This window comes from Lampetra planeri, chromosome 18, assembly GCF_965212315.1.
Source record: "Lampetra planeri chromosome 18, kcLamPlan1.2.h2, whole genome shotgun sequence".
Lineage (NCBI taxonomy): Eukaryota > Metazoa > Chordata > Hyperoartia > Petromyzontiformes > Petromyzontidae > Lampetra > Lampetra planeri.
Window position 1 is genome coordinate 3331341 of NC_136124.1, and position 27688 is coordinate 3359028.

At 41.5% G+C, this 27688-nt stretch overlaps 1 protein-coding gene across 3 annotated transcripts in view; it reads left to right on the top strand.

The window, feature by feature from the left end:
- KATNBL1 (katanin regulatory subunit B1 like 1) overlaps window positions 1-27688 on the top strand; it is a 138809-nt gene that overhangs the window by 102950 nt on the left and 8171 nt on the right. Inside the window, exons 1-2 of one of the 3 annotated variants that reach the window (XM_078602297.1) lie at window positions 26146-26344; window positions 27542-27687. In XM_078602297.1, coding sequence (XP_078458423.1) covers window positions 27559-27687 — 129 coding nt within the window. In that variant the 5' untranslated portion in view covers window positions 26146-26344; window positions 27542-27558. Of the gene's footprint in view, window positions 1-26145; window positions 26345-26698; window positions 26736-27541; window position 27688 lie in introns of those variants that run through there. The other 2 variants (XM_078602296.1, XM_078602295.1) reach the window with 2 other exon arrangements.

The following is a 27688-nucleotide window of genomic DNA, read 5'->3' on the forward strand; positions in this document are numbered from 1 at the left end:
CACTATCCTAAAAATACAGCACCATATTTTAACACTAAAGCAGTCACTGACTCTCAACAACTTGCAATCATAAGTGACAGAGTTAATTTCGGGTAAAATCAATGAAAATGGGGTATGCCGATAGCATAAAAATGAGATGTGATAGAGCAAATCTGAGATCAGATTTGGAATCAGCACCCTGAAATTAGTCTAAAACAGCTGCAAAAGTCCAGGCCAGAAAAAATGTTTTTTTTTGTTGACCAGTGTAATGATTCGGCCCGTGGTAGAGTACAATTGCTGGTGTTCTCATCTCTCCAGTCGCTGCAACCTGTGTCATCACAGCCACACCTACCCACAGTTCAGATGTTATTGTCTTTCAAGTGCCAAATAGTTAAGATTCATGAGTCTATTTTGGGTTAGACCGTGTATCTATAATGGCAATATTTTTTTATGATAACCCTCCACCATCCGATAGAGCCGATCAAACGACGTTGTCACATGGACAACGATGCCAATCGAATTGGTTTCTCAGCAAATCAGAATGAAAAGCAAGTAAAAGTTTGATAATGTTATACATTAATCATATGCAAGTTGAACTTCTTTCGCACGGTACGTAGCCATCCAAGCCCATCGGAGATGTGTGAATGCCAGATAGATAATTGTATAGCAGCTTACTTTAATTTATTCTAAGGATCACTCAGATTCTTGTCAATAGAAATAAATAGCAAATGCCATTATATATAGCCTTTGCAGACTATAAACAGGCATTGGACTGGCTAAAATATACCACGTTATGATTTAACCAGAGGTTGCATTAAGAGAGTAACAAATACATATTGTAAAACGAGTCAAGCGGGGTGGTGTGTCCTCACCAAAGGTTAATGATATTGCAATAGGTTTTCCAAAAACTAGATTAGAGATATGAAGGCATCACCATAAATGATGAAAATATGATCCAAATCACATTAACTGGTGACATAATAATGATCCGTAATAGAGGTGAATTATAACACACACCTTGTCATCATCATCATCATCACACGTTTTCAATCAACTGCTCGATGATGGACTCCCCAAGCCGTCACCATCTGTCACAATTTCTGTGATGCAAGAATCGAATCGAACACCTGAACGTGAACCGGCCTCATCGCTGCAACCCCCACCCCCAATAAGAATCTAAACACACAGATTCTCACATCTACAATTCAACGCGTGTATCACGAGCTTGGGATTTGATATGAATCAGTGAATTAATACATTCTTCAAACCGAGTTGATACAAAGCCTGCGCGTGGAAGAATGTGAGCGCATTTGAGATTTGGAGCCACTGTGCATGGCCATTTGAGGCTAACAAGGCAACCGGTGGCAATGTGAATCGCTCGTGTCATTTCCATTTCAATTGTCCCTTTGGAAATCCATGGCCCTTCCCGATGTTCCACGAATGGATATTATACTGTAGGTGTCATCATTCTCATACGGTAATTATAATCATCACCATTATTATCATCATCAGCCATCATATATCAACGCTGGTGAATGAAGACCTCTGCAAACCATCGCCATCCCTCACAATGAGGGGATGCAACATTCTGTCTAGCTCATGCGCAGGAGCTGATATATTTGCTTCATCTCCTTGGTGGATGACCTTTGGGTTTATTTCATCCTTTGGCTGCCACTCCTTAGTTACTTTCGACCAATGACCATCACCCCCTCTAGCGACGTGTCCTGGTCAAGCCCACTAAAATACGATGTCTTTAACTTGTCGAGAAATGCCACGCTGATATTGATGGCCCCCACTACTGTTGACCCAATAAAATTATATGGGCATATCACTGTAGCCAGCACTCCCGCCACTGATGAGCGCACCAGCCACGCATTGCATGATATACTTAGAGAAAGGAATTTTCAGAGTATAAAGTTTTGTTTTTCATGCGGTGAAAAACATCGGAAATGGTTTCACTCGCACACTTAGAAGTCTGCAATGCACGGTAGAGTTCAGCAATCTGTCCCAAGATATCCACGGCTTCTGGCGAATTAGGGAAGGAATGAGACTGAGTTTTCCGCAAGACGAACGTGGAAAAGAATGTTCGAACAAACAACTCCCGCTAGTACCGAGCAAACAGGAAAACTGAAATCTGCTCTGTAAATATTTGAGGAAATGTGTTGCCCACTGCTACCTGCCTTGGCAGATGCCCCTTTCCGTTCCCTCGGCACTCTTGGCTGGCCCGGGCGACGCACAGAGTCGCGCCGGGGCAGCAGTCTCGGTGGCAGCCCAAGTGGTCACAGACGTCAACACTGAAACGCAAAACCAGAATCGCATCATTCATGAGGCCGGGCGGAATTTTACCCCTATACTCGCCATCAGGAATTCTTAGATAAATATTTTTCTCGGCAATGAATGAGGCCCTTCTTTGTACGGGTCCCTAGTCAAAAGGAAAGAAATTCCAGTGGCAGTTTTCAAATGACCGATCGAGGTTGGCTGATATCAGGAAGGTAGTCTCTGGGGGCTGTTGGGGGGGACGGGGGGGGGGGGTCGGGGCCCTTTGTAGGAATCAATAAGAAGACCCCAGTCACCTCTGGCCTGATAAATGTGCACGTGTCATAGAGATAAGAGCAGAATTTTAAATATGTAATGCAGCATCTTGATTCGTGTTTTCATGCATTCAAGTGCAATGGTAAATTGGTGCAAAAGTAAACCAGCTAACAGTATTACATTTCAGCATTGTCGTTGGTGGCTTAAATGAACAATTTTACTCCGTCGTATTTCCGAATTAAATTGTCGCAAAGTAGACTCACAATTTATGTAAAATAAGTGATGTAGCATTTTTTTTTACAAAAAAACAACACAGTACAATGAAAGGCATATAAAGTATACGCATTAGTTAGATAATTGTGTTGAGAATATGCTATATGTGCATTCATAAATGATGTAAATAATCATCAAATGTTAAACTGGTATATAAAATGTAGTTAATAAGCAGGAACAGTTGAACAATGGAGCAGTGTTTGACCCACTGGATTATGAATCCTGGTCATCCCAGTTAAATTCCCTCCATGGTAAGCAGTGATATATAAATTTCGATTTAAAGCTTTCGTGACTGCAGGGATTCATATTCTTGGTTCTTTCGGTAAAGTCACGTAGAAGGGAAATAATAAAATAATAAAAATAAAACAATGATTTTTTTTTCCCTTCTACGTGACTTTACCGAAAGAACCAAGAATAGTGATATATAAACTAGTCCTGGATCCCCCAGTATTGACCAGCGTGATGAAGTATGGTCAACTTGACAAACACAACCTCAATGATCAATGCGGTGTGAAGAGGTCTTCACCCAGCAGAGGATTGAGAAAGTCATACATGCGTTTTTCTACGTAATTATGATTATTCAATATAATCATTGCCAGCCATGGTCAATCCACTGCTGGATGAAGGCCTACAAAAGTAACCTCTCATATCAGTGTAGCTATGCACGCCTGTAATCCAGCACTGTGGACGCGAGGATTAGTGGATTGCACAGATGTTTCGAGGTGCCATACCCTGGTTCGCCAGGAGAAGGCAGTACAGCAAATTGACTTATCACCATCTGTTTTCTGTACTGAGACAGGTGGGAGGAAGCTGGAGTGCCCGGAGAAACATCTTGCGGTGGCGAGATGTTAACTCCCTTGCCTGTTTGCATGTCTCTCTCCTCGTGGTCACGTGGATTTTTCTCCACGTCTTCCAGTTTGTGCCTCCACATTTAGAAACAACGTCACGCGTTCAGAGTATTTGGCTGATATTAATTCCAGCATGATGATAAGTCACTTCGTTGAGCTAGAATTTGTGGCCAGGTCACTTCTGAGAAAGAGGTACATAGCTCAGTGGGCCTTACCTGATAAAATTAAATACGAATCGTTTTTTTATAAACACTCATCATTAATTGGCTCAAAACATCTTAAAATAGAAAATTGAATGCAGGATCCTACTGAAAAAGACTCCTACGACTCAGTGTGGCATTCCTGTATACATAAATAAGTAAATGTAATCAAGATAAAACCTCTTACGAATTATGTGATACAACAATCCACCTAGCACCTGCACGTGAATTTTTATTTAATTGCTTCATCTCCTCAGAGGACATCCTCTCTGAAGTGTCGAATTTCTCAGCTGCCACTCTTCTATCATTCTTGACCGTCGTCCATCATCTCTTACAGTGGCGTCGCCTGCCCTCAGAGCCAGCGGTGTGAACGACTTAAGGGCCACCAAATTCAGTTATATTGAGCTTGTGGTCTGGCCCAAGGCTGAGCGCTTATGTACATGCAATACACTTCTCTGTGTGTTGTTACATCTGTTCGGTGAGGTTCTCCTGGGTAAACAAGCATAACCATCTTCTTGGTTCGTTCGGTAAAGTCACGTAGAAGGGAAATAATAAAATAATTAAAATAAAACATCATAAAATTATTCGGCCACAACGCAAGCAGCCGTCCTCAGGTGAAGAACAGGTCTGTCGGAAAGACAGCGTCTGAATGAGGGGCGATGCGAGTAGGAGACCACGGTGGAGGAGCCATCGTGGAGTAACGCCGTCAAGAGTTTGGCAGCATCGGCTGTGTCCACGGATGAACCCTGTCGAGACGTCAAATAGAGAGAGAGCATCAGCAGCAGCATGGCAGCATGGCAGCAGAGATTTCCCGTGCGAAGAAAATATTCCTAGAAAAGCCAACGACAACACGGACAGGGCTGCATGATCTACTGGCAACACTTACAAGGAAAACTACGACGTGTGTGTGTGTCAATAATTGCACCGCTGTTATTTTTTAAAAAGCCACGCGAGTATTTTTTCATAACAACCTGCCACAACGCAGTGGGGGTTTGTCGCGGTAAATGAGAGAGAAATAATCCTTTCTTCGTATTTTCACATTAGCTCGCTGCAGAAGGAAAATCTCTCAATGTATTTGTTTTAAATGTATTTTTAATATCTTGCATATGTGGGTCATTTGGAAAGAATTTATCAGTGAAGAGTTGCAGACACCCGTTTTTTTTTATCAATACCCAGAGAATTACTCTCTATTTTATTATCAAACCACACAGAGTACAAAGGATGGCATTCCAGGAGACTGGAGATTATTATAACATGCCCCCAAACAGATGCAGATTCTCATCGCTCATTGTTTTTGTTTTCATTCTGACTAATCTCCAGGTTTAGCCGGTGTCTATATTCCTACATCAGGAAGGGAAAAAAGTAACCTTCCTTTTAACTGCCCCTTTAGGGTACTGCACCCTAACTTTGTAGGCATAGTCTTACCATTCCAGACAACTGCCCCTTGGGAACATGCGAGCATTAGCCTTGATTGTGTACTTAAGTTGTGGCATGTGGCTTACTGAAGGCCAATCCCCATAGTACAGCATGGAACCGACAACCTTTAGTCAGCGATGAGAGTCTGCTTTGTACAGCCAGCCCTGAAGCCAAACCCGCGGTTTTACGTTGTTTATGGACACTTTAGAAATTACTGCTGCCGTGGCAAAAAAAACGAACGTTAAAGGACGCTAGGATTTGTTTGTTTGCTCCCTTATTGCCCTTACGTGCTGAGTAGCTTAAAAAAATAAAAAATAAATCTGACATCCAAAACATGTAGTACATGATATGAATTACAGATGTTTCTCTTATTAAGGCTATTAAACTAAGGTATTGGGACCGAACACCAAGTGAAACACGCAGCGAGAGCTGTAAAAATAAAAGAAAGGCCCCTAATTGTGTTGAAAACTCAATGTGCCCCTCAACAGATTCTTTTCATCTGTTTCTGGAAATTTTAAAAGTATGCTCTTAAAGAAACGTATTGCTGTAAAATTGGAAGTACAATAGAGAAAATCATGAGTGATTTGTTAGATGTGTAATAATTTGGGGGACAGACAGCATCTTAATCAGCCAATCTAAAATAACTTCAAAGATATTTCTGAACATTTTTGAGGGAGATTTTTTTTTATCTGTTAATCGTGCATCAAAAAATAATCTCTCAATTCAGATCCGAGCAACATTTGTTTGAACTGCTAGGCAGTTAACATTCTTAAAAATCCACGTCTGTTTTACTTCAGCTTTTAACATACATTTAAAATATATTCTTACGAATGTTTTCACATTTAAAAAATAACAATTGACGACCCTTTGCAAATACACCGCGCAAATGTTAATGAGGTATTTAAGATATGATTGCTAAATCAGTCCTCCAATCCTTAATGTTTACCCGAAATACAATTTTCAGAATATCAGTGAAGCATTTTTTAGGATTTTACCAGACATGCGCTGGTGTAGATTTAATTTGCTCCAGGGATACACGAGCCAGCGGACTTCCAAGTAGCGCCGTGTCTCCTGGCAGGGCCTCGCTTCATGGGGTCTGTGAAACCACTTGGACTTTTATGGAAGGGGCCCGCCAGATTGCAGTTTCTGGGTTGAGCCTCACGAAGATGAACTCCGCCGGTAAACACGGTCACGTAGACTTTTCTTAAACAATTATACACACAAGTTGCTAGATTTGAAGTTTTCGTGACTGCAGGGATTAGATAAACACATTACTTTTAATTCTCCGAGTACAGGATTGTGAGAAGAGTTTATGAGATTACAGCTCTATTTTATATTCCATAGCAGTAAAACGCGTTCTATGCTTGTTCACGTTGACCGTGGCCAGGAATCGAACTTAGGTGGCGGGGTCACATAGCGCAGTGTGCTAACGACCGAGCCACCGCTCCCCCACGCTTCTTTAATCCTCGGTGTAAAAAGAATTGATTTGAAGCTTTCGTGACTGCAGAAATCCAAAATCTTTGGTTCTTTCGGTAAAGTCACGTAGGTATAAAATGAAATAAATTAAATTCACGACGTTTCGGGCGCAACACAAGCGTCCGTCATCAGGTGGGACAACCACAGCAATAAAAAACTGCTGAAGTGGCATCTTATTGCAGCAGCCCTTTTGCCCACTTCAGCAATTGTTTCTTGCTGTGGTTGTCCCACCTGATGACGGACGCTTGCGTTGCGGCCGAAACGTCGTGATTTAATTTATTTTATTTTATACCTACGTGACTTTACCGAAAGAACCAGAGAGTATACACACAAGTGTATACACAGGGTGGGAATGAACACGTTTACGCTTTGCAATTTTTGTGGATTTTCAGAACGCTCAAAAGCAATGTGACCTGGACAATGTACCATTTTTAGTGTTTTATACAAGTCTCCACTTTACTAAATGACTCACGTAGCAACAAGATTATCATGCATGTCTTAAGTTTAATTCTCATTATTGTTCTTTGGCAACTTGATTCTAATTTCCATCATCAGTGCCATTGTCTCCTCATTTAATTCATAGCTAATTTTATTCTTAACTTTGTTTTATTCATAACGTTTATTTCACTTTCTATCATCATGAATATTAGTGAATGCATGTTTTGTTTGTCCGTGAATGACATTAATTGCCACAGGACAATACTTAATGCAATATCAAAGACCGATGCGCTAGCATCCGTCAGCTCTGGTTTTCTTTACCCTTTCAACGCTTCAAAAATATTGTCCAGTTGTGCTCATGTCGTGAGACAAAGTATCCATTCGGAGCTCTTACATCAGCAATGCATCACCCCTTGTGTTAAAGATCGGTCCACAGAAGCAGATAACTCAGAACTACTTTCAAGAAGTTTCCTGCTCGGGTGGCCCTGTCTTTACCTGCACTATCGCAGAGAAATACTCGTTGCGTTGCAGTAAATAGTGTGTTTTCTTCATTCTCGGAGATAAGGTTTCGTGCAGCCACTGGTGATCAAGATGAGTCCATCAACTCGCTACACTTGAGACTCCAGTTTAGTAGCTACCTCGATTTGAATCCAAGATCTCAGCTGCACTTAGCCCAGTGTTCTGACCCCTGCACCATCTGGCCACCTCAACTCTGGTTTTCATTTTACACATGTTGGCTTAAAAAACATTAAAAAAAACATTTAAAAAGTATAATTACAGCAATGACGGAATCTGATTTCTCAAGCATGTGCACGAGATTGAATAGATCTCTGTACTCTGGAATGTCTCGTATTCAAACACTCCCCAATGCAAGTCTGTCATCATGCCCTGACATCTCTGGTCAGAATCAAATTCACCGAAAGACGGATGTGTATCGCGATAGCCAGGGTGCGAAACGACATGTGCGGACTGAGCTGTGCATGCCGAGGAGTTCTAAGCTTGTCTTTTACCACTCGCAATGCTAAGCTAATGGGAACTCTAAAGAACGGGATTATTTGTCATCATGATGAAATTACACAATGCAGCATGTTGCTGGTATCAAATCACGCTTCTCTGTTTTCATACATGCACCGCAATAACACAGATGGGCTTCCCTTTATATCCCATCCTAGTGTGCGGTGCGAATTAAGAGTTTGCTCAAATTCTATAACAAACAACTCAAAATTCTTGTATTTATGAATGTGTGTGTACATTGAACTTCTTTCGCACAGTACGTAGCCAACCCTGATAATTGGCGGAGCGAATCAGTTTGTTTTCCTTTTCCTTTGCAAACGAACTGCGTTGTATATATTGACGGTGGAACAATTCACTGATACCTTTCCCTAGCGATTCAGCAAATTTCCACGATCCAGGCTCATGATTCAACTAAAGAATACACGAATTTAACATTGCTCTGAATGTAAAAATTGTTGTAACACATTCGTCAATAGCACTGCCTTAAAGGTGACGGGCAGCATTCTGAGAAATATGGCCCTTCTTCATTGCACTTCCTATTCGCAGGGTTGGCTACGTACGGTGCAAAAGAAGTTCAACATACAGTTAAAAATACATAAATAAAGAAGGGACATTGCCTGAAATGTTATCTATTACGTATGTTTTTTCTTCTTAAGGTCATAGTGTCATTGACAAATGTGCTGAGTTTTTGTTGTTTTTTTGTTTCTCGCCGCCTGATGAAGACCCATTCTGTTGCGATCGAAACGTCGTGGGTTTTTTGCTTTTATTATTTTCAATTTTTTTTGTATTTTTTTTTTATTTACGTGACTTTACTGAAAGAACCAAGAATATATATTATTCGTTGCTGTTGATATTTGTGCTCAAGTACCACTGCCAGTGTCACCAAACAATTGACTGTGACTGTAGCACCTCCAGTGACTGCAGGGGTGACGTAAACCCATGACGCAACGTATAAGAATAAAAAAATGTAATCTCATGCATGCGATTCAATGTATGTATCATGAGCTGAAGACCCAAAGTTAATCGGCTAATCAATACATCGTTACATACTTCGTTTAATATATATGACCGATACATTGTATAGTTATACATATAAATATACATCTAAAATATCTCAGCAAGATGTGCATATAAATATACACATACGTACACAGAATGATGGAAAGTGAAGTGTTGACAATGAACGTAATTTAGTCAAATAATACATATTGAATTCCTACCAAATCAAAAGCGTAAAGTTGACTGAGCAAAACTATCGCATTCGTTCGTCAACCGAGATACATCTGTTTTGTGCAATAGTATTGGCAAACAATTAAGACACAGTCAGTCAAGGTTGTTAAAATCCGAAGCCAGACATTGAGCGGGCTGTCTCAGCAAGATGTCCACTGGTTATTAATAAAAGTGCGCTAATGCCTTCGGCAGACCCTGCCTCTACACCAGCAATCACGTCAGCTTGTTTTTGCCGTCCCTGAAGGGCACTGGCCAGATTAATGCCTTTCGGGGCTTGAGGGGCTACAGTTTGCGAGCCTCGGATTTGGAGGGCACCCTAAAAATGTTGATTGATTTATAATGGTCAAAACGCAATACCGTAGCACTGGGATCAATCATATAGGCAACTAGTAATTAAGGTCATAGTTAACACGTTGGTGTTCGTAGCCAATGCAATGTTAAACATGTGTTAGCGGATTAGCCAACATAGTTGATTTATGCCAGAATTATTGTCATTAACCCTCCACATCCCGACAATATTGTCACGTTTACAAAGATATGTGTTATTGTTATTTATATGTTCCAATATATTGATGACACTCCGACCTATAAAGCTCCTCGCCGGTGACTTAAGACTTTGCATGACTGGATTTAACACCGACATAGTGAACTTAACGACAACAAAACAACATTGCGTTATGTTAAAATTAGTCATAGAAAGCCTCCAACCACCAGTGAGGAGGAGCTGTATTAGTTAGAATTTCATCAATAAATCAGCCCGTATACATTTTTTGGCATAAAGGTACCGCGTGGCCTAACCCAGAAACGAATATGGATTTAAGCCATGGCATCAGTGTGTGTGTGTGTTGCTTTACTCCCAGTTGTGTGCTCAAATAATCTAAATAGCTGTGTTCATTTTAACTTTTATTTCATATCTGAAATAATCACGGGGAATAGCGATGGCTTGTTTGGAATTGGGCACGGGTGGTGATGGTGAAATGGCCAAGGGAAAGATACACATACACAAATGAGGCCCCCCAAACGATAGCAGATGCGGGCTCCATCAAACCTAATCCGACCACCGCATAAGAGTATGGAAGGTGGCCAATCAAAGACCAGCATGATGGCATGCGTCACATGTCATACTTTCCGACAGTTCTGTTAGCAAGTCTGCACACTTGTGCAATAACACATCTATCCCGTGCACAAGGCACACAGTGTTAACTCGTTCCATGCTGTTTTTTTCATGTTAAGTGCCCGCATTGCATCGTCAGTGTTTATTTAGGTTTATTGAAAGAGATGCAGACTTGACTAGGAAATTATGCCCAATGGCAGGTTGTTTCAATGACAGTGCCTTCCATTTTGTGAGGGTGATTGTGTGGGGAGTGATTTGTCAACCCTGATGGGCAATTGAAAACAACGCTCGCCTCATCAGCACATCTCATGTCGCACCACTTCTGTAAGAAGGCCTCCCCATGCCATGCCAAGCTTAGGGGTTGTTTGACAAAGTTGGTCACTGGGTGGCCTAGGGCGGGTTCAGATATCACTCACCACTCATGTGATCTATGGCCAAGAATCTAATTCCGATCACCGGGTTCAGAGCGCAGTGCAGTAAACCACTGCACCACAGCAACTCTACCACAGCAACACGTAGCAGATGCTTAATAAATCCAAGCTTGTTTCGTATTTCAGCAGGCTTTTCAGAATAATAAAGATGTGGATTTGTTTTTCAATAAAATAACAGACTATCATGCGCATCAGATGCTGCCCAAGAAAACTAATTACCACATTGTACTTGCAATCCAGAGGTTCGCCGGTTCAACCTCCCGGCGTGGCATTTGAAACAATAGGAAAAGTTTTTGTTCATTTTTATCCACGCCTCTGTCCACACAGCGGTGTAAATGGGTACATCGCAGTAAGTCGATCGGCAGGTCGGTCACGTGTGGTGGGGTAAAGTGTGGAGTAGGCCAAATACCCTCTTCTAGAACAGATACTACACTTGATCTTAGCAAAAAGGCCCTCCTCTAAAACTCCCTCGAAGAAGAGACCCTTCCGCTAGTAGTGGCGTTAGCAAGAAACTTGCATCACAAGATTTAAAAAAAATAAACACAGATGCAGACGTGCTAGAGCGGAGGGCCTGGTAACTCTACCTGGGTCATCTCTCGTCTCCAGATTCCGCTGAACTTGAGTGCCAAACAGGCAGCTCCATGACGCGGCACATATATCCATGCACACACTTTCTCTTTATCGCCCCCTCCCACCTATTGACAGATCCCCAAAAAAATGGATGTACGTTCTTCTTGAAATACTTTCCTAAATGAATAATACATCTGTGTTTTGCCGCTAGAATACGTCCAAGCGGTGAGTTTCCTGAGCAGAAAATAGCACTGAAAAAATGCTCTCACACACAGGCTTGATGAATTAACATGTTGGTGCTCGGAACATTTTATTCCACAAACTATTCTCACCGCTGGGTTACTTCCCAATCTATAGCTCACTGTCAACCCCCGTGTCCTTGTGAGTCTGTATATAGCTGGAAAATACTTCACGCCACCTACTGGTCACGTACATGCAGTTACAGCAACGATGTAGGAACGTGCAAACACCTAGACATACAATTAAAGGTGTAAATATTCACCCCTTGGAGATTCCGACACCGTGGACTGAGCTAAATGGAAGTAATGCCATGATCACCGATGTCTTTGAGAGAGGGCATTACACGTCGAGAAAGAAAGAGATTCCATGAATTTTCGCGATGTTTCTTTAAAAAAGCGTGTGTTTTTTTACATTTGTTGTGAATGTAGTGGCCACTAGTGTCTGTAAGGGTCACCGCATTACAAGATAAACAATCTAAAAGCATTCTTGCAAACGTAGTTTAATGTATCTCCCGTGCCTTTCTCCATCAATCCATACCGACTAGCGTAGAGATTTGTGACTCAATTAACCCCCCCCTGCCCTCATCCAGCAGTGGATTAACAGGAAGGCTGTGCATGCTACATGCATGCTACATGCATGTACATCATCTACAGCTCAGTTCCCTCCCTTCACTCCACTCATTTACTTCCCTTTGAGGTCTAAACCCAGAGCAGCATACTTGCACCTGTACAGAGCTTACTTGCACATCTACCTAATTTTTTTGCTGGTGCCTCTTGCTGTCACATTATATTTGAACTATTTTATTATTCGCATGTGTTTCGTTTATGACCGTCAAATGCTCATATCATTAGTTGATCAACATTCCTCCAAGACCCTGTATAGTACTCATTCTCTGCTATATTTGTATGTTTTTGTGTGTTTTTGTTGTTGCCTTGCTTATGCAGCACAGATGTCCCTTGTCAAACAGCCAGGCAAGTGGCTGAACGGGATTATCGGTGTCAAATCAACGCAAACTCTAGAATCAGTGTTAACTTGACGCGCGTGAATGATTCATTCATGTCGCTTCTGTTGTGCTCTGTTCTCTCGTTAAAATACCACGTTTTTTAGTTAATAAAACAAATCTGGAAGCTCGCTTACTTAAAAGAGCCCTTAAATATGACGTTATAAAATATAATAATTATTGAACTCCTTCCTAATGAGATGCTTTTGGCCAGAGGGACCTTGGGAAACATATAGAGCAAACATTACAATTTTAAGTAGAACTACTCAATATCACAGCAACAAATTACATTTTTAAATATATATCGTAACATTTATTTTTAAAAGAATGCTACACAGTAGAGATAGAGGTGCAGCCCTGCAATTAGTTGTTCGCACCACTGCTGGCAGAAGGGCTTCTGCTAAAGGGAGCTCTAGGGATCCTCTCTGGACAGGGTGTTTTGGCCTCCTCTTCCATGCTGACCTGATGTCTTGGAAGAGGTGTTACACTCTATAGAGCGCAGTTTCAGCATACAATTAATAAAACCTCAAAAGATGAACAATCGGCTCACAATGCAAACCCAAAATAAATGAAACATTATTTAACAGCATGCACGATGGTTAATAAGACAAAGTTCTTTATATATAAAGGAGCCATATTGAAAGCTTGGCATAACAGCCACAGCGCGTTTGTCTCGGTGATTCACCACACGTTTGTCGACGGAGCTATCTTGTGTCAAAATTCGGACGAGAAGGTGGGTCATCGGTCGACACGTGTGTTGGACCCAAGGAGTGTACCTTCCAGTCATCGCAGGGACAATAAAAGTATCACTTGGGTGGAGCAAACTATAGCCAAGACTAAACGAAAACTGCATAAAATAGCCGCATGTGACAGCTGAGCCTCAATGCATTCCTCTGGCCACGTCAATAACAGCAGCACCTTCTTGGTTCTTTCGGTAAAGTCACGTAGAAGGGAAATAATAAAATAATACAAATAAAACAAAACAAAATACAATTCTCACGACGTTTCGGCAACAACGCAAGCAGCCGTCCTCATGTGAAGAACAGGGCTGTCGGAAAGACAGCGTCTGAATGACGTCGTGAGAATTGTATTTTATTATGTTTGATTTGTATGATTTTATTATTTCCCTTCTAAGTGACTTTACCGAAAGAACCAAGAAGATGAATCCCTGCAGTCACGAAAGCTTTATATCGAAATTTAACAGCAGCACCCTGTACTGTTGGACTAACCTGCAGAACAGCGTGTTCAGCTGTTGTATCGTCTATCCTGCATACGGGACACAATGTCTGGGATTGTGATTGTCCGAGTTGCTATGATGGGTGTCTCGAAGGAGCATGATATCCTTATTTACGTATTCGTAGAATCCGATTGATGCCAGAACATGTCTCTTGCCTTCCGCGTCACTTCTAATTTGTGGCGATACAAGGACTTGTATGGTTGGAAATCGTTTTCACATTCGCAGTTCATCTTAGAAAAAAAAGTCAAAATGAAGAAACGTAATGCATGACGGATGGCCGAGAGCAGGTCACTGAAAAATCATCGAGTTAGGCACCCAACCCGTTGATGTCGCATTTGAACTGTGCAGCAGTTGCAGAATATGACAAAATGAAGCACCACGCCACTTGGGGTCATATTTACGGCACGGTGTGACGGCAAGAATGACGTTAGTCACAGTGATGTCTTAAATTTTAACTTAGCTATGAATAGTGCCGATTAGTGTCCTTTGTTTGCATTCACCTAAAAACAGTGGCAACGTAACAGAAGCGCTGTGGGGTTTCACGGCATATATAGCTAGCAGATGGGCCTGCAGACGTGAAGTTGCTCCAAAAGCAGAGAAGTTATGTTAAAAAGAGCACACTTTGACATGTTTGGAACAAGTGAGCATTGGATGCAGTTTTTCAAGAGGTGGGATCATGGCTGAATATGAAATGACACCAACACGTTTCTCAAAAATGTTGCAATATGCCAACATGCCAAATGTAATACGAATAAAATCGTTTCGTTATTGTGTTTATTTACTCAGTGTTTATATCAGTTTGCGCGTCAGAGCCACGATGTACTCTTCATGCTGTTGCCTTTGACATGGATCACATCAATTACCAGTTGCATCTTTTTTTGCAGAAAACTGATGAGAATTGGTTATGTTCGTTAAAAACAATTCTAAATGTTTTATCCTGATGGTGCACACGGTGTGTGTCATGACAAGATGTATCCTTCTGGATCTGTCACATTATAATATGACCCACGGAAGAAGATAATCCAGAGCTAATGCTGACATCCCTGTCAAGTGATCTGTGGTCTTTTAAATCCTTTATATTAAGTTCACTTGCTTGCTTGCGCGCTTACGACCGTGCAAATCTTTTGGTCGTTTTTTAACCCACTTCCCGTGATCCAATCGAGCTGACATTTTGCACATAGGCTCGTTGTGCATGACAATGTATTTTCGTGAATTTTTTTTTACAAACTTGTACACTTTTTAGGAAAAAAAAATTATATGTAATTACCAATTGCTTAATGGTGGCAGGCAATCATCTGACCCATAGGTGGCAGCCATCTCAAGCCAGAGGACGAGAGGACTCTAGCCGCCACGCATATAAAGAATTTATAGTGAAAAACTTAGTTTTTACGGGTTAATTTTTTCACACTTCCTCTGGCACTGAGAATAATGTCCGCCACGTGACAAACCGATTTTTGTAAATCTGACAACTGATATTTAGCCAAGTGCCGAACCCAAGTGAATGTGATGAGGTTTTTTTTATGTACAATAATTGGTGTTCAAGTTGAGACCATCAACTCACTAGACTGGATAACCCATTTGAATCACAGACGGCTGCCCGCATTTAAACACAGGATCTCAACGAGGGCAGCTCAGAATTCTGACCTATGAGCCACCCGGTCACCTTGGGTTATGTTTTTTGCGTAGGCCAATATTTTTAGCCAAGGCTATCCCGTATAACCATTGGAAATGGTCAATTTAAAATGTACTCAATCCGATATGATCCGGATCGTTTTTAAACGTGTTTTTGAGGTTGCTTGGTTACTTATAATCAGAACAGTCAGCCAGCTTCACTGAGAACCCAGGTTCGAATCCAATGTTCAGCCACTTGTGATTAAAGCAAATGATCGGGTATAATTAGATGATGGTGTTAGCCTACCCACGAATGACCACACAAAAGCCATACATTTAAATGTGTATTTTTTTACTCATTTGACAACATTTCAACTCTGAGAGATCAAATAATTGATCAACATCTCGACAGCAGAATGTGTGGGTAGAGATGGCGCTTTGATTTCAGAAGTAGTTCTGTCATATCTACTTCCATGGGCTGTTCTCTAACATGGGGTAAAGGGGCTGTTGGGTAAGCCTTTCTCAACTAAGATATCGTCATCTCATGAGACGGCATTGATGCTACAATTAAATTAAAGAAAAGACAAAAACATAAACACATTCTTTAAATGTCCCTGGCATCAAACGAAATCTATATTTTCTGACGCAGACTGCTCTTGACCAACCCCCGCACCTCCGATTTGCGCGGTTGGCTACATACGGTGCGAAAGAAATTCAACATACATACATAATATTACAAACATTCTTCCCATATCTTCATTATAAATCAAATTGTCTCAGTAGATTCATACCTGGTAAAATGGATTGCATAAAACTATACGAATAAATAGTTAATCTCATTTTAATCTCATTTAATTTAATTTAATTTTTTATTACTGAAATAACCAGGCTACAGTCTACATTACAGACTGCCAGTACGCTCACTGAGTTTAATAACCATTGCTACAGTCTACATTATAGAATGCCAATACGCTCACCAAGCTTAAAACACAGGCTACAGTCTACATTATATACTGCCAGTACACTCACCGAGGTTAAGAACCAGGCTACAGTCTACATTCTAGACTACCTGTACACTCACTCCGATTAAGAACCAGGGCTACAGTCTACATTATAGACTGCCAGTACACTCACTCCGATTAAGAACCAGGCTACATTCTACATTATAGACTGCCAGTACACTCACTCCGATTAAGAACCAGGCTACAGTCTACATTATAGACTGCCAGCACACTCACTCCGATTAAGAACCAGGCTACAGTCTACATTAGCGGTTTTTTTGTGTTTTGTTTTAATTTTATTTTTATCATTTTTATCTTTATTCACTTTATTTTTTTTATTATATCTACGTGACTTTACCGAAATAACCAAAGGATATGAATTCCTGCAGTCACGAAAGTTTTAAGTCAAAATCATACCAACCTCGTGTTGTTTCATTATAATTAACATTACCACCCCTTGTAAAGGTTTATATTGAGAGCTCAATCCTAAATGATGATCTAATCCCACATCAGTGTGAAGGGAGACAAATACAGCAGGGTGTTTTGCTGTCCGTGCTACAGTACATGCTATGCCAACCTAATAGCATGTACTACCCACAGTATTGTATACACGCCAACGTATATCCTGAGTAAAAAATTCGGCTTTAATACATTCGACTATAGTGCGGCGTGACTGATGTAAGGTGTAAGGAAGTTCTTGAAAGGACATAAAGCTGAAATTTGGCATGTATATAGTTGTGTCCATGCTTATGATACAAATAATGCAATACTGTTATCATTCACAGCCCTTTGCCAATCCGCTGCCGAATGAGGGCCTCCCCATGCCATGTTGGTCATGGGGTTTTGTTTGATGAAACTTCATCATTAAGTGGTAAACATGTTCATGAAATGGGCGCTCAGGATCGGTTCAGATATAACTTACCGCCGATGTTGCCCATGGCGGTGGTCAGAACCGGCCCTAGACCTTTGGGGGCCCTAAGCAAAATTTGGTTGGAGGCCCCTTTGATGTATGATTTTTTTCACCCACTAGCTAGCAGTTACTCTAGGGGGCCCTCTGCTGGCCACGGGGCCCTTTGCAATTGCAAGGGTCGCTTAGTGGTTGGGCCGGCTCTGGCGGTGGTTTAGAAAACTCAGGTTGCTGGGTTCATAACACAGTCCGCAAACCACTGAGCCACCGCCCTTCCTGTCTGTGATAATAACCCAACCATTTCGAAAGCCAACGCTGTCAAATATGGGCCCACGGAAATGATGGCCGAGAGGTTCATTGGTTTCACGTATAGGACATGGTTAGTCTAAAGTTGTGAATTATTTTAAGTGGTAAACACTTTTAAAAATATGGAATCCACATTATTAACGAATCGAGTAAGTGACCTTCAGTCGCGTGTGATGCAAATCCTACTGCAGGTCGCTAATCGTTGTACAAAACCAACTTTAGGCTATTTTGTTGCAGAAAAGACAAATCAAATGAGGACTAGGTTAATCGGTTCTCCATATCAGTCTCAGAGGTCCAACGGCATGAAAAACATAGGCATCTGCTTTGGATATCGCTGGGTTCAAAACACATTCCTGGTAGGAACGTTGGGTTGATCGGTCAATGGCCAGGGTCAACGGCGGCGTCGTGTATTCCGCAAATATGCCCGACTGTGAGGGCGGGCACAAGCCGGCGTGAGTAGGTTAAACGTTGAGTTTTATAAGGGCACCACGGGGTGACCAGCCACTCCCCACCCAGCCCCACCCCTCCCACTCCCCACCCAGCCCCACCCTCCCCACCCAGCCCCTCCCCACCCAGCCCCTCCCCACCCTCCCCACCCAGCTCCACCCTCCCCACCCAGCCCCTCCCCACCCTCCCCTCCCCACCCAGCCCTCCCCAACATGCCCCTCCCTGCACGACGGACACAATCTCCTGTGGGCTGGTGTAACCAGGAGGTTCCTACCAGTATAATGGTTGTCTTGGTTGTTTTCCCTTTTGAGCAATAAACCAAAATAGGCCAAAGTTATATAGTGGCCACTGTTAGATTGTTGACAAATACAAATACCGAGTCTGACTGTTATGAATCATAATTTAGTTTTGGGGTCACATCGCGCAAGTAAAATGCCAATGTGTGTTGTACACCATCCTCCACCTGACACAGCCAAATACGTAAAATTGTCACGTGGACTGCCACTTAGGTATTGCTTTAGCACTCCGGAGTGTATTAAAGCAGTCAGCAGTCATACATTGGCACGTTTGCTCATCATAATTTCGTTCGTGAAATCCACCGTGTTAAATGTTAGTCCCAATTGTTGTTGGTACCTGATATGCCAGGAATTTGGAAAATATATGAATTTGCCAAATGACCCAGAACGCATGGAAATTCGTCATACATCTAAAATCTACGCAGGCTTGAGCCTGGACAATGCTTGGATGAGCGGCCACCATGAACATCCAGATTGCTGTAGGCTGCTGTAGGCTGCTGCAGGCACCAGAGGGCAGTGCAACTAAATTAATTGTTCTACTCAACTGTAGCTCTTGGGCCCCCAAGACTCGTAAACCCCCGCCTTCGCCCAGCCACGCTGAACAGCGTGGTGAAGGATGGTAACATAACCATCACGGCCTACACCACGGGGAGAGGCCCATAATCCAGCAGTGGATTGGCAGAAGGGCTATGCATGTTGTATCAACGAATCCAGTGTATAAAATCCGCATTGATGCAATAGCTGCAATAGTTTAAAAAAAAAATCAAGAAACGAGACGTAATAAGTAGGTGAAATAGAGTAAAATAAAGTGACGTTTTCACCAATTAAAAACTTGGGTTGCTTTACCGTATGTTGTTATTTGAACGTTAAGTTCTGACGCTTAATCCCACGTGATCAAATCGGCATGTAATTCTTGTCGAATGTATCCATCCTCTGTATGGGGTGATACTGCTCTCTAGTGGCAGTGCAACTTTCAAGGTGTTTCATATTCTTAGGTTTTTTCGGTAAAGTCACGTAGGTAAAACATTAAAATTAATGAAAGTATTATTTTATTTTACTTTTTTTTTACTTTCATTAATTTATTTTACTTTCATTAATTTTAATGTTTAACCTACGTGACTTTACCGAAAAAACCTAAGAATATGAATCCTTGCAGTCACGAAAGCTTCAAATCTAGAACTTTCAAGGTGCTTAAAATTGAGTTTCAGCCGAGCCAGCAGCACAGTTACAACTTTTTTTGTAAAGGAACAAAACAGAAAGACAGAATTACTCCACTTCCTGTTTACTTGTTTAACGTAGAAGCAAACATTTGCCTGAAATAATATCCTGCTCTTAATTTCTTACACTCGGCGTTTAGTGTTATGTTACCCCTGTCCAGATAGCTCAAGTCTTCAAATTGGGAAAATTAGCCGTAAATTACTCAATTGGGATGAGGCATTCCATCATCAAATTCGACTGGCGGACTAATGTTCCAGGTCACTCTTACAAATGAGACTATCCTGGTCTCTAGAGTTCTCACCCGGTTAAACAAAATACACTTCTTTGCCATGTTAGGGCTGTGCCCCTATTGCAGGAGGGAGATGAATTGTGACATCACAAGGCCGCGAGGGACTGCAACATGAGGAGGCATTCATCCTGAAGTGTAGTGGATCGAAAGTGACTGATGATAACAATAGGACAGAGCTTAATTGTATCTGTTTAAATATACATTAAACGTAAACACTGTAATCGGAGTTAATTATTGATTCAGTTTGTATTTGGATCAACCTGACCTTTGCAGCAACAAAATAAAATTAATGTAATAAGTTTGTTAAACTGATTGAGGGTGGATCGAAATGTGAACCAATCAATATTGGGTCACATCCTGATGGACAGTTTAAAATGTTCTATTAAATTTACAATGGCTGCTGGCCAAGTCACCCATGAAAAATAGCTGGCTAGCTCAACGGGCTTGACTCGAGCAAAAGACTTGTAATTTTGAGTCTAAATGATTTAAATGCGTAGATCATGTATGACTGTTTACCGACATAAAGCATTCGAATCCATTGTATTTTCCACGGTGGAAACAGATTGCAATCATCCAGCCTCTCATAAACCCAGGCCTACTAAAATGTATTTAGAAATTTTAAAAACCGTTCCCAAAGTACAATACACTGTCCTGAGATCGCGTGAAGACAGTAACAACATACTTTGCACACAGTGGAAATATAACATTTTCCGATGTGATTGATGACATAGTTATGATAACGACAAATGACAATTGACTACAGGATATGATTGAAAACCCTTAATGAAAAATGTTGCAAAGTTGGACTCAAGATAAATATTTTTATGCAGAGCACAATGTTCACTGAATATTTGGAGATACCTGTTGGATCGACACAACTGGAAGACACATCCGGATATGTGCTCTACACTTATACCAGTTCTTATAGGTGGGGTTAGGGGCCGTCCATAAATGACGTCACGCGATTTTGGACGATTTTTTACCCCCCCCCTCATCACACGGCGTCACGAAAAGTCAGACCCACCCTCAAATATGACGTCACAAAGTTCTGCCCCCCCCCCCACAAAAAAAAACATGCTTCAAATCGCTTTAAACTATTGTCATTGTAGTGCGTATTTAATATTGCGCTGCACTCTGATGTTGTAGGAGAAAACATTCATTAAAAAGTATATTTAATTAAGTAGAACGCGTTGTCTATATTTATTTAAAGTTGCGCATTTTGATGTGACGTCACATTTCTCACCCCCCCCCCCCTTGTCACACATCGTCACAAATGTCTGACCCCCTCCCCTAGGTGCGTGACGTCATTTATGGACGGCCCCTTATTTTATCATACTTCACCAGGCTGGTTAACAAAGATAGAAGCATGGGTGTGCAATGGACTTTTCGTCGCTTTAAGATGTCCTGTGTTCATATTTTGTTTGTTGCGGTTGCACCCGACTTAAGAGCCGCATGGCTCACTGGGCTATACCTAATAAATGAACTTGAACTTGAAGCATGGCTAACAGGGCTATACCTAATATAATGAAACTTGAAAGAAAAAAACTTGCACTGCCCTCTGCTGCCCACAACATAGCGTGGCCACACAGCATCGTGACAACCTTCCATTGTGGTCGCCCAGAAAAGCATGACCCACGATCAACGTTGCTTAGCGATTTATGTATTTGGCCATAGGCATCGTAATTAACTGCAACCTTATTATACTGTATATAAAATGTATCCCAATTCGTAAGAAATGTCAATCTATAGTTGATCAGCTGAAACGTAGATGTGATCGGGTCAGTTAGGAGACAATTAAACCTGAACTATCCATACTCTTTGGTCTTTTCGGTAAAGTCACGTAGGTAAAAAATAAAATAAATGAAAAGAACTAAATTAAATCACGACGTTTCGGGCGCAACACAAGCGTCCGTTATCAGACTGCATCAGCAATACGAATCCTTGCAGTCACGAAAGATTCAAATCTGAACTATCCACCCATTGTATACATCCTGATCACAGGGTGATCCAGATGTATTGTGATCCCCAATTAATTGACCCCTAACATGTTTTTTTCCTTTGCGTATTCATTTTTGTTTTAACAAAATCTTACATAAAAAAAATATTAAGTTTTACAGAGTTAAATAGGGGTCATAAGACACCTATACCACCATGTAGTGTATTTTAAGCCTGGGCAATGATTTATGACAAAATGTGCAATCAGACTCTGGCGCTTAGATACATCTTTCCGGTTCTTGGCTCATCATGATAAGCAGCACGCCATCGTGACCTTTGGCAAAAGTTGCGCCTGTATATTTCTGAACTCATGGGGGGTGGCGGGAGGAGCATAATACCCGCACTGTACAATATGTTTCAGGTGACTGGATATTAAATATTGATAGTTAGCAAATCGTGGAAAAAATGTTGTGCCCTGCCTGGGGCTAAAACAAAAAAGACCCACAAACTGGATAGTTTACTCACCCAGCTGAAACCCCTTCATTCACTTATCCTCCCCACGTTCATGCTCTTGCTATACCATACGTGGAAGTTTAATAATCTACACTATAGCAGTTATTTTTTAAAGATACAATCTCATGGAAAGGAAGCATGATTAACTAGATTACCAGGTTGCGTGGCTTCTTGTAACCTCGATTGTTTGTGAATTGTTGGGATGAATGCTGTATACACAGGGTGGGCAATAAATACCTGACACATTTATATTTAACATCGAAAGAGCAGCTTCATAGAAAATTAGAATATTTTTTATATCATGCAAAACTACAGCTTCAGGAGAATACTTTAGCTGATTATATTATAATATCGAAGTCTTAAAAAATGCCTTTAAAAAACCCACCATTTCCATGTATGTACAGGGTGGTCCAGATGTATTGTGACCCCGAAATGTATGCCCCACCGAACATTTTTTGCCCTTTGCATATTAATTTATGTTTTAAATAAAACTTTCTTCAAAAACATTAAGGGCATTAATTTGGGGTCACAATACATCTGAACCACTCTGTACGTTTAACTACGTAGTCAACCGTACTAATCGGAGGCGCAGCGGTGTGGGGGTGGGCACAAAAAGCTAAACACAAAAAGCAGTTCTAAAGAAATGAGTTTTGTCTGGTAGACAGTTTATTTAGTATACCAACACGAAAAGTAACCGGGCGTCGTTAAGTCCGTACTTCTAGCTGGCGATGGGACATCTTCCAAATCGTGAAATTAGATGATGTGGGAACGTCAGGGTTGACATTGATGAATGATCCCTGCTCGCTCGATATTTGTCCACTCTTCCATCTTATACAAGAGTCATTTATGTCCTGAAGTTAAATTATACATTACTTTAAAATGGTATTTCTCACCCACCCTGTATGAATAGCAAATTATTTATTTAATGTTACTCTTGTTTACCCAGAGAAAACCTCCAATAATCTATTGCCAAAAGGGTCCTACCAGGTTAGGGGGGGGGGCAATGATTGCTAACCCCCCCCCCCCCCCCCCCGAGTAATTTGCAGGTACGGTGTTTTTTTCGCGTTGGGATACAATAGTTTGGTCCAATACCAGTTACAGTCTTCTTAGGTTTTTTCGGTAAAGTCACGTAGGTCAAAATTAATGAAAATAAAATAAAATAAAAAACAAAAATCACGACGTTTCGTGTTGCCTCCGAAACGTCGTGATTTAAAATAAAAAACAAAAATCACGACGTTTCGTGTTGCCTCCGAAACGTCGTGATTTTTGTTTTTTATTTTATTTTATTTTCATTAATTTTGACCTACGTGACTTTACCGAAAAAAACCTAAGATGATTCCTTGCAGTCACGAAAGCTTCAAATCTAGAACCAGTTACAGTGTTTGGGGGGTAGGCGGGAGGTTGCTTTAAACCAGAGAACTGGACATCTGTGAATACTGGACACGTGTTAATAAAAGGGAGCCGTGTCGCTCATCCTCCAGTAAAAATCTAATTCTGAACTCGGCGGAAATTGATGCCGTAAAAGCCACAAAACAGCTAAACCAGATCAATCATTAACACTACTTTATAACAACAACAAAAAACTACATATATTACGCATAAGTGTATAATGTTGTTTTTGCACCATTGGAACCTCCTTTGCCAGTAGCAAAATATGATAATTGTTTTTTTACCCTTTTTATCTGGCAACAAAAGCAATTATCATTGTTGTTTTTGGTTTATTTGGGCCCTTGACGTCTGGAATTGTCATGTTCAATACCAAATGCAGCGTAAACCTTCATGTTATATTATTCCAATATTGTAAACATTTATCAAATTGTTATTGGCAGTTGTCTCGGTTTTAATAGATTATTTTTGTTTATGTCACATGCAAGGAGAATCCGTATTTCCTGAATTAAAAAAAGTTGTGACGTCCGGCCTAGCATGTGACGTCACATTGCACAGACTGACGTCACACGGCTTGTGCTGAGCAAGTTTTTAAGGGGCCGTCCATAAATGACGTCACGCACCTAGGGGGGGGGGGTCAGGCATTTGTGACGATGGGGGGTGGGGTTGAGAAATGTCACATCAAAATGCGCAACATTAAATAAATATAGACAACACGTTCTACCCAATTAAATAGACGTTTTAATAAATGTTTTCTCCTACATCAGAGTGCAGCGCCACATTAAATACGCACTACAATGACAATAGTTGAAAACAATTTTAAGCATTTTTAATTTTATTTGGGGGGGGGGGTGGGCAGAGGTTTGTGACGTCATATTTGAGGGGGGGGGGGGTCTGACTTTTTGTGACGCCGTGTGACGAAGGGGGGGGGTCAAAAATCATCCAAAATCGCGTGACGTCATTCATGGACGGCCCCTAAATAAAATTAACAGCGATTGCAGAAAAGCTTTAAATAAAATTAACACAATGTCAATAATGTTTCGTGGCTCCAGCCTGTGGAATTTCTGCCATTCATTTGTTTGTAATTAGCTTATTAAAAAATATAAAAGTTGTTAGGTTTTTAGACAATGCTGTATAATCAAATGACCAATAGAATTACCATTGTGTCACCATTGACCAATCAGGCGAGCCGTGACATATATTGACCACTATGACGTATTTGTAACAGCTTCTCTCATTGGTCTCCTTGCGGGATACGTCATCCCCAGATGTGGGTCGTGTATTTTACATTCTCCAATCCACCCAGTGTTGCTAGATCTGGAGGTTTTATCCTCCGGATATATAAGTTAACGTTTTCAATTATTTTTAATAGAACGTGCATGCTTTTTGTAAATACTCCATGTTTTCAAATTTGGTTTAAAACAAGGCACAATAATGACCAATCTATTAGCTTGGAAAAGTATTACATTAAGAATCAGAATCTTTATTTAGACTGGAGGAATCCGATTTAGCTATACATCTTCTAGAGGTTTACTTCAAAACAACCCCCTGTGTCAAATGTCTCAACACATTTAATTTTCACAATGGGAAGGTTGCATAACCTACACGTTCAGCGGTGAAATATTTAAAAAAATCCCTTTGAATTGGCAACTCGCAACGAAATACGAGTCATCTTCTTGGTTCTTTCGGTAAAGTCACGTAGAAGGGAAATAATAAAATAATAAAACAATAAAATAAAATATAAGAATAAATAAATACAATAAAAAATAATAAAAATACAATATAATAAAATATAATGAAAATATATATAATAAAAAAGAAATACGAGCCGCTTCGACTTTCTAAGCGTTTTGATTGGCTACCGCTCAACTCGTGCGCGTTCAGAGGGATTTGTGGAGCTTTTCGACTTCGAGGCGGAGCTATGTAGATGAGGGGGCGGGGCTTACACAGATGTGGGCGTGGCTACTCGCACGGGCGTGGAGCTTCCGCGCGGTAAGAGGCGGGAGCGAGGCCCAGTGGGGTGACGTCACGTAGAGGGGCGGAGCTCGAATGAGAGTGGGCTTGGCATGCGCATAAAGGGGCGGGGCTCACCAAATGAAGGGCGGGGCTTACATATAGCGGGGCGGGTGCTTACCAAATAAAGGGGCGGGGCTTACATATAGTGGGGCGGGGCTTGCATATAGAGGGTCGGGGCTTACACATAGAGGGGCGGGGCTTACATATAGAGAGGCGGGGCTCGTTGTTGGTGGGCGTGGCTTGATCTGGCTGGGCGGAGCTGGCCGTCCTGGGCCCCCTCCATTGTCAAAGGCAGTGGTGGCGATCGGTCTTCATTCACTTTTGCCGGAATTAAAAACCTTTTTTTCTTATATTTTTTTGCAAAGCTGACCCTAATGACATTCTACAAATGAATGTGGAGGCCGACATCGTTCCGTGTGCGGTGAGAATTGCAATCTTTTACCGGTTGTTATATTTTTTATGCAATCGGCAATCTCATGTGATCCCTGCTCCCCTCTGTCCGCTGCCGTCATTTAAAGCCCTCTCTCTCTCCTCTCGCTCTTTGTGTAGCTCAGTTCGTACGGGCAGATGTCCTCAACCACACTGGTTGCATACGGCCACGCGGTTGTACAATTATGTACAATACTATGAACAACCTGAAGATTCTGTTGCAATACGTGTCTGTAAATGGGGGTTTTAAATGACTGCTATCCGGGGATGTGGCTTTTTCTCTAGTACGCGTTGTACCCTGCAAATGGATCGACCTTGACCGGTGGTCCTAATTGTGTCAGACGAGGATGCCTCGTGGCTAATGCCTTCTTGGCACAGGATTGGTAACAACGTGCATCTCTTATCGCTTGTGTGAATGCAGCGTGTTGTCATGTAATGTGCGCAATTCTGGTACATCTTGGGTGTGTTGGTGTAGCATTGTGCAGATGTGTTGTGTCGGTGCGTTCGCTTTGTTCGGCGGTTCAAACATATTCACGAGAATTTACATTTTACAGGGATTGTCCCTGTTAAAATTCGGTGCTGCCGTGGGGCATGTGGGGCATTTCGCTCCATTCATTCGACGGTTTTCAGTTTTAAACGAGACATTGCTGTACATTAATGTTTTTTTAGATTGTTTTTCGTTCCTTTCGCATTTCTAATCATTTATTCGAAGTGTAACATTTCCATTTGGCGAATTGACTTTCAGATCCCAATGATGCAGCACTTGCAACACGATTTCTTCCATGCAGTGTGGTATTACTGTACATATTCTGGGAACAGGTTAATTGGAAATGTAATATAACCCCAAAACAATGTATCTGGAGTCTCCCTCCAACCCTGCTTACTTTGTGCCAAATGGGCCACTAAGTGAGACGAGCGTGATGTGTAAAGTAATGTACAGTAGCCTACTGTAAATGCCCCTCTGTACATGTGGCACATCATAAGCCTGCATGAACCCACAGATAGAGCCGAGGGGATTGCACATGGTGTATCATTCTGCGCTCTCCTGAATGTTGCAGGTCCAGTAAGGTGTGTTTGTCAAGAGGCCCCCAATAATACCCCTTGAGGCTGTGACAAGGCGGTCGGGAGAAAGAGTTGCTGTGTATGGCAGCGGCATCGGATGTGATGATGGATCGATGTTCTCTCGCAGGCGGCAGGGGGTGTGTGATGATGGCATCTGGAGCGAAGCGTGGAAAAGGAAGGACGAGACAAACCTTGAAATCTGTGCCAATTTCAGAAACAGAGAAATGCAAGTTTCCCCGTCTTACTATTGCCAAGGATGACAAGATTATGAAGG